At 43.0% G+C, this 13,479-nt stretch overlaps 1 protein-coding gene across 2 annotated transcripts in view; it reads left to right on the forward strand.

Annotated features, from left to right (window-relative positions):
- Positions 1 to 13,479, forward strand: part of Dnah2 (dynein axonemal heavy chain 2) — a 104,450-nt gene that overhangs the window by 9,773 nt on the left and 81,198 nt on the right. For both annotated transcript variants that reach the window (XM_076869827.1, XM_076869826.1), the window contains exons 5-12: positions 3,241 to 3,469; positions 4,974 to 5,084; positions 5,247 to 5,485; positions 6,953 to 7,144; positions 8,905 to 9,110; positions 9,554 to 9,683; positions 10,145 to 10,327; positions 11,432 to 11,646. In XM_076869827.1, the coding sequence (XP_076725942.1) occupies positions 3,241 to 3,469; positions 4,974 to 5,084; positions 5,247 to 5,485; positions 6,953 to 7,144; positions 8,905 to 9,110; positions 9,554 to 9,683; positions 10,145 to 10,327; positions 11,432 to 11,646 (1,505 nt within the window). The remainder of the gene's footprint in view (positions 1 to 3,240; positions 3,470 to 4,973; positions 5,085 to 5,246; positions 5,486 to 6,952; positions 7,145 to 8,904; positions 9,111 to 9,553; positions 9,684 to 10,144; positions 10,328 to 11,431; positions 11,647 to 13,479) is intronic.

Here is a 13,479-nt window from a genome sequence, read left to right on the forward strand (position 1 = left end):
GAGCTGGGTTCGTTCCTCAGCACCACATAAAATAGAATAAAGATGTTGTGTCTGCCGAAAACTGAAAAATAAATATTAAAAAAAAAAAAAGAAAAAAGAAATATCAATCCTGTGAAAGAGTGAAAGGGCTGGGGAATTGTTTGAAATGAAAGGAGACTAAAGGGATAGGACCATGTGTGATACTGGATTGGATTGTGGATGTGGGGAAAAAACAGCTATAAATGATATTTGGACCATTGGGAAAAATTGAATATGGACTGTATGTCAGATAAGCTTAAATTTTCTTTTGTTTAAGATAGTGAATTTTATCTTATGCAGATGCTAAAATAAATTTTGTTTTTTTTAGATACACATGACAGTAGAGTGTATTTTGACATATTACTCACACATAGAGTATGACTTATTCTAATTAGGATCTCATTTTTGTGGTGGGAGATGATGTGGACAAGCTTAAATTTTCAGAGTGTGATCATTACTGTCGGAGATTATCCTTGCTTTTATGAGACATATGCTGGAATGTTAAAGGGTATGGTATTGTGAAGTCTGCAGCTCTCTAATGGCTCAGCTATAGAGAGAGGGAAGAAAATACACTAAAGGATTAACAGTGATTCTAGGTGAAGGGTATGTACTATCCTTGCAACTTTTCTATGAATTGCTTTTTTTTTTTTTTTTTTCCAGAATGAAAAATTGGGAAATAGAACTGGAGATGTAGTTAGTGGTAGAGTACATGCTTAGTGTGTCTTGGATTTGATCTGAAGCACCACATTAAAAAAAAAAAAAAAAAAAAAAAAGGAAAAGTTAATAGGCATCTCCTCAAAACACCCCAAATTATCTACCCAGGGAAAAATATCAGGCTGATCTCTGACTTTTCTAAACCCAGACCATTCCTACAGAGTTTTCCGGGAAAGATAGTCTGATAAGCATATTATTCCTAGCAAAGATGCTTAAGGATAAAATAAACAAATAGGCACTCATTTTCAATCTTGAATGACTCCTATTTAAAAAAAACAAACAAAAGAAAAAACAACATCAACTGAGGGATGGGAGTAGCTCAGTGGTAGAGTGCTTGCTTAGCAAATATGAGGCCCTGAGCTCTATCCCTGCAAAAAGACAAACAAATCAGCTGAAATCCAGTTAAGTTTGGTTCAAGATATGAACCAAATAAAGGACTCAGGAATAGAGAATTAATGAACATTTAATTTATTTAAATAAAAAATTCATATTAAATAACCTTAGGAACTTATAACTATGTTATAGAATGTGAAGGTTATAAACCTGGACAATGTAAAAGTGATACTATAACAAAAATGGGCAAGCATTAGTAAAGTGAGAGGGAGTGTGAGGATGTTACCTCTGGCCTTTGTCTTTCAAAGGGTGAGACAATAGAATTTAAAATTATAATGATTACAGTGGCCAAATGCCTGTAATCCCAGCAACTTGCAGGAGGATCACAAGTTTGAGGCCAGCTTCAGCAACTTTGTGAGACCCTATTTCAAAATAAAAAAAAAAAATAAAAAGGGCTGAAGGTTGGGGCTGGTACTGTAGCTCAGTGGTAGAGCACTTGCCTAGGCCGTGTGAGGCCCTGACTGGGTTCAATCTTCAGCATCATATTAAAGATGAAAGAAAGAAAGAAAGGAAGGAAGGAAGGAAGGAAGGAAGGAAGGAAGGAAGGAAGGAAGGAAAGAAAGAAAAAGGTATTGTGTCTATCTCGACTAAAAATATATCTATTAAAAAAAACTTGGGCTGGGATTGTGGCTCAGCGGTAGAGCACTTGCCTAGTACGGGCGGGACCTGGGTTTGGTCCTCAGCAACACATAAAAATAGGCGTTGTGTTGTGTCTATCTACATCTAAAAAATAAATATTAAAAAAAAAAACCTTAAAAAAAGGGGCTGTGGGTGTAGCTCAGTGGTAAAGCCCTTCTGGGTTCAATCCCCAGCACACACACACAAAATTGAATGGCACTGAGAAAACTCAATGCTTTAATAATCTTTGTTTGTCACTAACTTTTGGTCTTTGGGGAAGAACTACCTCTTAGGGATGAAGAAATATTTATTTGAAGCCTCAGCAATTCCTTATATCTACTTCAATTTCTTTTTTTCCTATTAAATTGTATTATAATTAAATGGCAATACTTTTAACTAAAATAGCACAATCCTATTTTGAATCAACTTTCAATTAAATTTTCTACGTGTCTATGTCTGTAGGAAAATGTCTGAAAAATATTTTCCCTAATGCTAACAATATTTAATTTCTGGGCAGTGGTATTTTAGATATTTTTACTTTTATATTTGGGGGGAGAGAGAGTGTGAGTGTGTGTGTGTGTGTGTGTGTGTGTGTGTATGTATGTATGTGTGTGTTTTGCAGTGCGGGGGACCAAACCCAGCATGTGCGTGCTAGGCAAATGTTCCACCACTGAGCTGCACCCCCAGCTCGTCTGTGTCATTCCATAATTAACATATATCATATTAACAAAAATAATAATCGTTAAGATTTAAACAAAAGAATATAAAATGCCAGGAATTAGTTCTGAGTAGTGGGCGGATGGATAATTATTAATTTCTTCTTTGTGTTTCATTTTCAGTTTTTAAAATTAAAGAAATTATAAAGAGTAGTTTCAAAAGCACTAAAAACCAAACCAGTGAATCTGACCTTAGGAGAGGAATGGCCTATGCAGGTAGCCATCAGATCTTTAAATTTGAAATGTTTTAGATATAATTAATGAAAGTTATGCATTTCTGAACATAAGCAGCAGCAAAAACTCACGATAGGCAAAATCAAAGAACAAATGAAAAAATTGGGGGAAAAAACATATACAACCCAAATGGGAAATCCTAGACAATTATTTCTTACTTCTAGAAGTTTCTTATTTCTGCTTTTCCACTGGCCCCAGTGCTTCATTCATTCTATACTGTCCCTCGGTCTATTCACCCAACAAACATCTATTGAGCATAAACTATGTGCCAGGCACTGTGCTAGGTTCTAGAGTCAAGTTGGGCAAAATGCAGAATCCCTACCTTTAAGGCTCACTCTGCATTTCCTCTCCGTATTAATGGGTAGTGAATCGATTACGTCCCTGAGAAGAAAGAAAACACCTTATACACATTTAGAGAAGGATCAGGGTTTACTAAGGGACAATGACAAAGAACTCAGCCAGGCTTTCACAGTGGGAGCCCTAGATTTCTCTTGAATCATGGTGGGCATCATTTTGGGAGATTGAACTCTGATCTCCTTTCATGCAGACCCAGAATCAGATTGTCTACTTCATTCGCCAAGCACCTGTCCCCATCACTTCGGAGAACTTCGATGCGACTGTGCAGTTTGGGACAGTGCGGGGCTCCTACATCCCAGCCCTGCTCCGGCTGCTCACTGGTGTCTTTGCCCCTCAGATCTTTACAAATGTAACCTGGCCTGAGAGCATTCGAAATCATTTTGCTTCACATCTGCACAGGTTTTTGGCCTGTCTGACGGGTGAGTGCTTGATTTCTCCTTAGTAGGACTCGTGAGGCAGGTGGGATCCTGGTCAGTTTGTGTTTGTTGAGTGAGTGGAAAAGGGTGCAGAATCAGTGTTCTTCTTCCTCCTCCTCCTTCTGTTTTGGTGGAGCTGGGGATTGAACTGAGGGCCTCACATGTTCTCTACCATTTACCTACACTGCTAGCTGTAACTAACATTCAAATCAACATCTAAAATAATCTGCTCTTTAAGGTTCTGGGGTCTGAACCAGGGTGTACTGCATACTAGGCAAGTGCTTTACCACCGAGCTATATCCCCAGCCCTTAAAAGAATCTTTGAAAGGAAATCTCACTGTGTATACCCACTCATGTACACTTGAAACACACACACACCCATACCCACACAGACACACACACACATACAGAAGCATTTTGCCTAAGTGTCCTAAATCAAAACTACGAATCTGCTGACTTAAAGAGCAAGGGAAGCTGGGTGCGGTGGCACATGCCTGTAATCCCAGCAGCTTGGGAGGCTGAGACAGGAGGATCGGGAATTCAAAGCCAGCCTCAGCAATTTAGTGAGGCCCTAAGCAACTCAGTGAGACCCTGTCTCTAAATAAAATACAAAAAAAGGGCTGGGGATGTGGTTCAGTGGTTAAGTGCCCCTGAGTTCAATCTCGGGTACCAAAAAAAAAAAAAAAAAAAAGAGGAAGAGACATCTTGAGTATTACTGATTAATGAAGATAAGTCTCTGATAAATAAATTTTATCATAATGAAAAAAAAATCTGCCTTCTAATCCAGATACATTTTGCTACTGTAGAACTGGTTGGCCACACATATTGGAACTTAGAATTGAAAATTTCTAAGAATACAGTTGGGGTAAGGAGAAATGTAGGTGGTGTGGGATCAGAGGGAGACTTGCATGCATCATGGTAGATTCTGGAGGGCCATACAGATCTTTGGAATTATTTTATGGCAATTTCTTGCTATACCTCAATGAGTTTTTTTCTCTTTTTCTCTTGCATTCTGTTATTTCCCTTTTCGATATCAAAAAAGCATGAATCATAATTTCCCCTGCCTGCAGTCCTCAAATGCATATGTAGTTTGTCCCTCAGTATCTGTGGAGACTGGTTCCAGGACACCCTCAGATACTCCAATTCATGGATGTTCAAATCCCTTATGTAAAATGGTGTAGTATTTGCATATAACCTACACACGTTCTCTTGCTTACTTTAAATCATCTCTAGATTATTTATAATACCTAATAAAATGTAAATGCTATGTAAATATGTTTTCTACTGTACTTCTTAGGGAATAATAAAAAAGAAAGTCTGCACATGTTTAATACAGATGCAGTTTTAAAAAATTTTTTCCATCCATGGTTGGTTGAGTCTGCAGATGTGAAACAGCTGTACCTCTCAACTCTCCCACCCCACCCCACCCCCGACCAATCATCAATCATGATTGATACTTGGGCAGCAAAAACTCACATTCTTTGAACTCCCATGGTCCTTTCCTTAGACACTCGGTACAAACTGGAGGGGCATACTGTCCTCTACATCCCCACGGAGGCCATGACCATGCAGCCGGAGGTGGTAGTGAAGGACAAAGAGCTGGTGCAGCGGCTGGAGAGTGAGTGGCCAGCATTGCCAGTGTCCAGTGGGGATTGCAGAGGAGAGAAGAGGCAGCCCTGATGCTAATCAAGGAGCTGGGTTAGGTGGGCAGGGTGGTAAGGGAAGGGCACAATTGAGCAAAGGCACAAAGAAACACAAGTGGTTTGGTTCTCACCTGCAGCCTCCATGATCCACTGGACCCGGCAGATAAAGGAGGTGCTCAGCTCCCAGGAGACCGTGGAGACAGGAGAAAACTCAGGACCTTTGGAAGAGATTGAGTTCTGGCGCAACCGATGCATGGACTTATCTGGTATCAGCAAACAGCTGGTGAAGCCAGGAGTCAAACACATTGAGTCCATCCTGCGCCTTGCCAAGTCATCCTACCTGACACCCTTTATCAAACTGGCCCAGCAGATCCAGGTTTGTGAGTGGATCAGTAGATGAGAGCTTAAAGCAAAAAGTGGGCAATGGTTGGAGTGGCAAGAGGGACTAAGAGTGGGGAGCCAACGTAATTATCAACACAGACTGACCAGTCTACAGTTTGGACTCATACTTGTGGGAGAAGATAAGAATAGTTGAACAGGGTCTCCAAAGAACTCATAGTTTAGGAGGGGAGACATCTACATGTTGATTACCCTCTGTGAATCTAATCCCTACAATCCAGCTGAGAAAATAGGACTTACAAAAATAGAATTAGTAAAACTACACCTGTATTGTTCAATCAAGAGAACTTAAAAATAAATACTTCAGAAATAAATTTGAAGCTGGGTGTGGTGGTGATAAATAAATTTTATCATAATGAAAAAAAAATCTGCCTTCTAATCCAGAAATCCCAGTGACTGGGGAGGCTGAGGCAGAGGATTATAAGCTTGAAGCCAGCTTTAGCAACTTAGCGAGATTCTGTCTCAATTTTTTTTTTTTAAAGAGAGAGAGAGACAGAGAGAGAGAGAGAGAGAGAGAGAAAATTTTAATATTTATTTATTTTTTAGTTTTCGGTGGACACAACATCTTTTGTTTGTATGTGGTGCTGAGGATTGAACCCGGGCCGCATGCATACCAGGCGAGCGCGCTACCGCTTGAGCCACATCCCCAGTCCCTGTCTCAAATTTTTTTAAAGGATGGGGATGTAGCTCAGTGGTAGAGCACCCCTGGGTTCAATCCCCAGTACTGCAAAAAAAAAAAAAAGATACAAAAACCTGATTAAAAACCTGATTATGTTGGTGTAGGGTCATGCAAGAAATGGTCAGTATGATATAGAGATCAAAGACCTCTCTTTCCAGGTGAAAATTTCAACTAGGTATTAAGAGAATTGAGCCATAACTAACCAGAGAAATCTAAAGCCTTGGTTGAAAACAAGGCAGCTAAGGGAAACAGGCGATGGGATGGGAGTGATATCTGATAGTTGATCAACAGCTATGGAATATCCACTTGATATGGAGTTCTGAATTCAACTGGAGAACAAAGAGGAGTAGACAGCAGACCTGAACTTGAGGAATTTCCATTCTGAAACATTTTCACAAAAGTTGTAAATGAATAAAAGTTGATATGTGCAAACTCTGTTCCCGAGGGGTGCCAAGACCTGAACTGATGGCTCCTGGGTACAGTTCACTGGGGGGGCTTCCTGGTAGAAGTGAGTCAAAAAGGTGTTTTAAGATGGATATGAAGGGACTGGGGTTGTGGCTTAGTGGTGGAGCGCTTGCCTGACATGTGTGAGGCCCTGGATTAGATCCTCAACACCACATAAAAACTAACTAAATAAAATAAAGGTATGTGTCCATCTACAAGTTTTTTTTTTTTTTTTTTTTTTTAAAGATGGATATGAAGTGCATGCTCTAAATTAGCTCTTTCCAGTGGATAAATGCCTTCTTGGGTTCTCTTTACTACCAGAATGGCTCTCGCCAAGCACAGTCGAACCTGACCTTCTTGTCAATCCTGAAGGAACCTTATCAGGAACTGGCTTTCATGCGGCCTAAGGACATATCTAATAAGCTCCCTAATCTGATCAGTCTCATCCGCATCATCTGGGTCAACTCTCCCCACTACAACACTCGGGAGAGACTGACTTCTCTCTTCCGAAAGGTGTGTATATGCAGAGGGCCTTTGGGAGGGGATTAGGAAGATGGCTGAAATGATAGGGCTCAGACGTTCAGAAGAAGGTGGAATTCCCTGGCAGAAGATGTGCTGGTGGCAAGGTAGTAAGAATTGCCCTTATCTTTGACAGACACGCAAGTCTTCTACCTGCATTTTGGCTTTAGTGATGCTCAGAGCTGGGGCCTGGGCTGAGCTTCTGTTTCCAGATGGAAGTAGCTCACTCAGGAGGAGGGGCTGTGAGAAGGAAAGTTGATGAGCATAGGAAAGGGAGGCAGAAAGGACAGACCTGCTGAGTTGTGCAGAAGGGAATATCTCATTGTCCTCATTTCCTAGGGTGGGGTCTGCAGTAGGGCAGAGGCAGATTTATCAAGGAACACAGCTCCTGGGGAGCAGGGCCTGGTGCATTTCATCTGGAGTAATAGCTCTAAAGAGAGGGAAGGGGACACTGGGCTGACTTGCTGGGTCAGTGAGACTGTAGAGCTGAGGACCACTAGGGGCAGAGCAAGGGACCACAAGAACAGGAGTGTGTGGGGAACCCAGTGGTGGAGGACCAGGGATGAGATGGGTCTCAGGAGACAAATCAATGTGGAGGAGGTGGAGGCATGAGGCATGATCAGGGAGCTTGAAGAGATTGGGTGAAAATAAGGCTGGGAATTAAGGCTGTTGGGCTCCGTTTTGCAGATGAGCAATGAGATCATCCGCTTGTGCTGCCATGCCATTTCCCTGGACCGAATCTTTGAGGGATATGTCTCTTCCAGCAAGGAGGACTTACAAGGCTGCATTTCCTGTTGCCACGCTTGGAAAGATCACTACCTGCGGGCTGTACAGATGCATACCCAGTATGATGGGTCTCTCCTACCATTACCACCTTGTCATTCCTACAGAGGGGGAGATTCCAATTCCTTTCACAAGCACTTTTTTGTAGTCTGTGGATTATATTTTTGTAGACCTAGCTGCTTCTACATCCAGCCAAGATATTCTAGCTCCAAGCTTTGAGTTCTCCTTATTCTCATAATCTTTCCTTCCTGATTCCAGGAGGCATGAGGCACCTTTGGTCCCACAATCTAAAATTCAATATGTAAAAATCTTCTCCTAGAACTTAGATGCTATTTCTCCTCTCTGGTTCTTGACATTTTGAGTCTCTTCATTCAGGATTCAGGAAAGGTGCTTCTCGGGGTCTCTATTTTCTGAAACCAGGGCTTGCAGTCTAGTTTTGCATAGGCAGATTGATCCCTGGTGTTCCTGCTTTTTGATTCAGTTCATTTTTCTCCTAACACAGGTTCTCCAGTCGGGGCTGGGTCCTAGACCAGACCAGCATATTTGCTCAGGTTGATGCTTTTGTGCAGCGTTGCAAGGACCTTATTGAGGTGAGAAGACTGTCGGGGAAGGTGGGGAAGGTGAATCAAAAGCCAACAACAGAATCAAAAGCCCTCGAGAACCCTGCTTCCCTCCCCCTAAGAACCAGGGCAGATGGGGTGGAGGTTCTGATTAAGTGGCTATAAGTAGAACTTACCTCTTGGCTCTTTCTGCAAAACTGTGTGCTTTCCCACCACCACATTCTTTTTGGCTTTTGCCTGTTACCACTGTTTTAGCATCTCGTATGTCATTGTGTGGCCAAATTCATCCCAGCATCCTCCCTACATCTGGTTGGTTCTCCCTAGTTCCTAGATATTTGAAGCTAAATCAAAGAGCTCAGGACTCACTTTTCAGAAAAGAAAGCAGGAACCATCATGCTGACTTCTTTTCAGGTCTGTGACTGTCAGTACCACTTCGCCCGCTGGGAAGATGGCAATCAAGGTCCCCTTCCTTGCTTCTTTGGTGCCCAGGGGCCACAGATTACACGAAACTTGCTGGAAATTGAGGACATCTTTCATAAAAATCTTCACGTGCTGAGAGCTGTTCGTGGGGGGATCCTGGATGTGAAGAACACCTCTTGGCATGAAGACTACAATAAGTGGGTGGTTCACAGGCTGATGTCAGGGTCAGGCAGGAAGGCACAAGAATGGGTGGAGTGGCAGAATGTGCAAAGAAGATGGTAAAAGGAAAAACAGCTCAGGGATGGGAAGATGCAAGAGAGTGCCACGGAGGGAGGTGGCTAATCAGCTTCAGGGTTCACCTTTCAGGACTGAGTTTTGGTTCTGCCGCATCTAGGTATGTGACATTGGTCTAATCATGCTACTAGTTGGTGGCCTCACTCCTCAACTATAAAATAAATAATAGAACCTTTCTCGTAGCATTGTTTAGAGGATGAAAGGATTCAGGGATGTAAATCACTTAGTCAATGCCTGGCATGCAGGAAATCTAGTACACAGCAACATGATTCTCCCTAGGGGGATGTACTTGGGGAAACAGGTGAGGGCACCCCCCACAGTTTCACATGCCTCTCTGATGATGCAGATTTCGTGCTGGAATCAAAGACCTGGAGGTGATGACCCAGAACTTGATCACTTCAGCCTTCGAATTGGTTCGAGACGTGGAGCACGGGGTGCTGCTGCTGGACACCTTCCACAGGCTTGCAGCACGGGAGGTGTGTCCTTTCTGTCCCTGCCTTGAGTGTCTCTCTGCCTCCCTTAGTTCCCTCCTAGCCTTCCAAATGCTATTTGGGCCAGGCGTGGTGGTGTGCATCTGTAATCCCAGTGACTTTAGAGGTTGAGGCAGGTGGATCAAGTTCAAGGCCATCCTGGACAACTTACCAAGACCCTGTCTCAAAATAAAAAAGGCTGGGGATGTAGTCAGTGGTAGAGTGCCTCTGGGTTCCGTCCCCATTATCACCAAAATCAAGACAAAATAAAACAGAAGCCATGCAGCCCACACCTGTGCTCTTTCCCACATGCTAAATCACAGGTGCCTCTTTTCTTCCATCTGCTCCCCTGGCTTCCATGTCTCTAACGAGTGCAGCTCTCATGGTAGGGCCATTTTCCTCTGGGATAAGTGGCTGGGGGAATCTGGCTCCATGGGGCATGGCATCTGTTTCTTATTATTATTTAGGCCATCAAGCGGACATATGACAAGAAGGCAGTGGATCTCTACATGTTGTTCAATAGTGAATTGGCCCTTGTGAACCGTGAACTGAGCAAGAAATGGCCATACTTGGTACCCTACATGGCCCAGTATTCTGGACAGGCATACTGGATGCGGATCCTTCGGCGGCGTATTGACAGAGTCATGAATGTAGGTGCCTGTCCTCTTCCAAAATCTGTCCTCAGTGAGATGGCAGGGTAGTCGGGCTATGCCATGGGCTAGGAAGGATGGGGGATGGGTCCAGAGAGGTTCCCTAGAGAGTTTTCATGACCAGAGACTAAGCTGCACAGGGTGGGAGCAGATTTAGTTCAGTAAGGCAGGCCTTGGGTTTGGTTTGCAGAGGTGGCATGTGCGGCTGGTAGAACAGGGATCATTTTAGGAATTTCATGTCAAGATGGAGAGGAAGAATAGTGATAGTAGTAGTATCTGGGAAGTTGGGTGAGGAGAAAAATGATACAACTTGATAATCCAGAGACCTGGACAGGCGAGGCCCTTAAAGGGTCTGGTCTGTCTGGAAAAATAAGCTCAAAGAAATAAGGCAAAGCCAGGCACAATGGCTCACATCTGTAATCTCAGTAATTTGAGAGTCTGAGGCAGGAGGACAGTAAGCTTGAGGTCAACCTCAATAACTTAGTGAGAACCTGCCTCAAAATAAAAAATAAAAAGGACTAGGGATGTAGCTCAGTGGTAAAACACCCCTGGGTTCAACCCCAAGTACTAAAAAATAAATAAATAAATAATCAAAAAAGGCAATCAAACAAAAAACAGCAACCTTTAAAACCCTTTTGGGAATATAGGGTGAACACTATTAGGTACTGACCTGCTATTGTCTGATTGATTCTGATTCTGGGAGAGAATAAGGCAGCCTGCAGATGAGCGGGCTAAAACTGAGGCATAGAAGGGCTGAGACTCATTTTCAACCTTGTACTTCTTAGATCCTTCACCTTCTGTGATTTACTTTTGGCTCCTCAACTTTTCTCTTGTGCTGAATCTCTAGGTTTTTCTCTTCTCACTTTGATTCCCTTTCTCATTGTTCTTTGGTCTCTTCCTTCACATTCCTGTTTGGCTCTGCCTTCCCCTAACAGAATCAATAAAAAAAATCATAGTAAGACTTGCATGTATTGTTGGGGTGTGCATGTGCTTGTGAGCATGTACGTGTGTGTGCATGAGTGTATGTGTGTAGGAGGTGTGGGGGGGTTGTTCCTCCTGGGAGAATGTGCCAATAAGCCACCCTCATCTATTCTCCCCACTCAGTGCCTTTCTGGTGCCCATTTCCTGCCCCATATTGGGACTGGAGAGGAAAGCGTACATACCTATCAGCAGATGGTTCAGGCCATTGATGAACTGGTTCGAAAAACCTTCCAAGACTGGACAGCCACACTGGACAAGGACTGCATTCGGCGACTGGACACCCCATTGTTACGAATCAGCCAGGAGAAGGCGGGCATGCTGGATGTCAATTTTGACAAGTACAGGACCCAACCTGGTCCCTTCTTCCTATCCTTGGTTCAGTCCTCCTCTTCAACTCTCCCAAGAACCATCTTTTGATTTCTCTCTCTTTTCATCTCTCTCTTTCTCTTCTCCCTCTCTTTCTCATACTGTAATATGATTGCTATTATTTCTGAATTTTAACTTTACAATTTGTCTTTTAAAAATAGAGCTAATAGCCAGATGCAGTGGCACAGGCCTATAATCCCAACAACTAAGGAGGCTGATGCAAGGGGATTGCAAGTTTAAAGCCAGCCTGGACAACTTAGTAAGACCCTGTGTCAAATAAAAAGGACTAGAAATGTAGCTCAGTGGTAGATGCCCCCAAGTTCAATCCCTAGTAACACACACCACACAGACACAGACACACACACATAAAATACAAAAACAAAGGATAAACCCAACCAAAACACTAACCTAATAAACTAGTGATACAGATGTTCTGCCACTAGATGGCCATGATGGCTCAGCTAAGTCATTCAAACACTGAATCACGGTCTGGACTTGCCTGAGAATTGATGGATAGGGCTGGAAGATCATGCCCTCTTCCACAGCTTTAAAATTATGATATTTTCATACTATAATTTAAAAAGATTTCAACCAGTCCATTAATGAATTTATTCAAACACATACAGTGAGTGTCGTCCACGTGTTGGGAACTGGGGTAGACCCAGGGAATGTGTGGATGGCAAAGGGGGAGACATAGCTGTCACTCTGTAAGTCAACAGTCCTACCGATGGAATGGAGCTGGCTTCCTGTCCACATGAGATGCAGAAGAGAAAAAACAACAAAGAAGCTATGTAAGGCATGTGTCCACAAAGATTGCAGACTTCTGATGACAGGGTTTTCCTAATCAGAATGAAATAACTTTCCATTTGATTGGCTTTGGCAGGCTCTTGTTATCAGCTCTGCCCTGTAGGAGTGTTGCTTCTTATACTCCTAAGTTGTTGCTCCAGCATTGGCTTTAGCTCATAAAGTATCCTTAATTCTTGGGGACAGATGTATAAGGGACTTTGCCAGAGAAGGCCTGTATGGAGATGGAGTCCCAGAGGAAACTGCAAGTGTCTGTCCTGGGAAGCTGAAGGAGGCCTAACCTGGGGGACATGCATACTATGGTTGAGAAAGGAGGTGACAGAACCAACATGGAGCCTCATATAAGAGGGCTGAGGTGAAGCATTAAGGAGGAAGACAGAGCTGTCAGAAGCCACACACATGAGGGAGCAGTTAAGGAACAAAGTGTGAGAAAGGAAAGGGTAAGAGGTTTGGGATAAGACTATGACAGTGAGGGTATTAGGACTGGATTTGGTTTTGTGATCTGTGGCTTGAAGTACAGCCAATTAGAACCCTATGAAAGTTGCCTTATAAATTGATGATAAAGTTCTGAAGAGAAAGATCACTAGACCAGAGTTACCCTGGTAATAACATTTGCAGGCACACAATGGGATTGAATCTACAGGACGTATTCTCCCACCAAGCTGCGTACCCCTGAAGGCACTGTGCTGGGGAGCCACTTGGACACCCTTAGATTAATATGAATGTGGGCACACACAGTCCAACAGTTGCCCCTTTTCCCACAAAATAAGAAATTGTATTTAAATCATAGAATTTCATTGAACATTGATGATTGATATTTACATTTTAGATATGAGGGGGAAAAAAAACAAAAATTGAGGCAGAGAAATGCCCTCTGAGACACTGGCTGGGGGCTCCTTGCTTCTAATCCTCAGGGCCAGCCAGTGAGAGTGGGTATAGTACAGCCTTCAATCCCAGGCAGTTTGGAGTCTGACCTCCGCGGTGGCAGTTCTATTTTGCCA

Source organism: Callospermophilus lateralis, chromosome 11, assembly GCF_048772815.1.
Source record: "Callospermophilus lateralis isolate mCalLat2 chromosome 11, mCalLat2.hap1, whole genome shotgun sequence".
NCBI lineage: Eukaryota > Metazoa > Chordata > Mammalia > Rodentia > Sciuridae > Callospermophilus > Callospermophilus lateralis.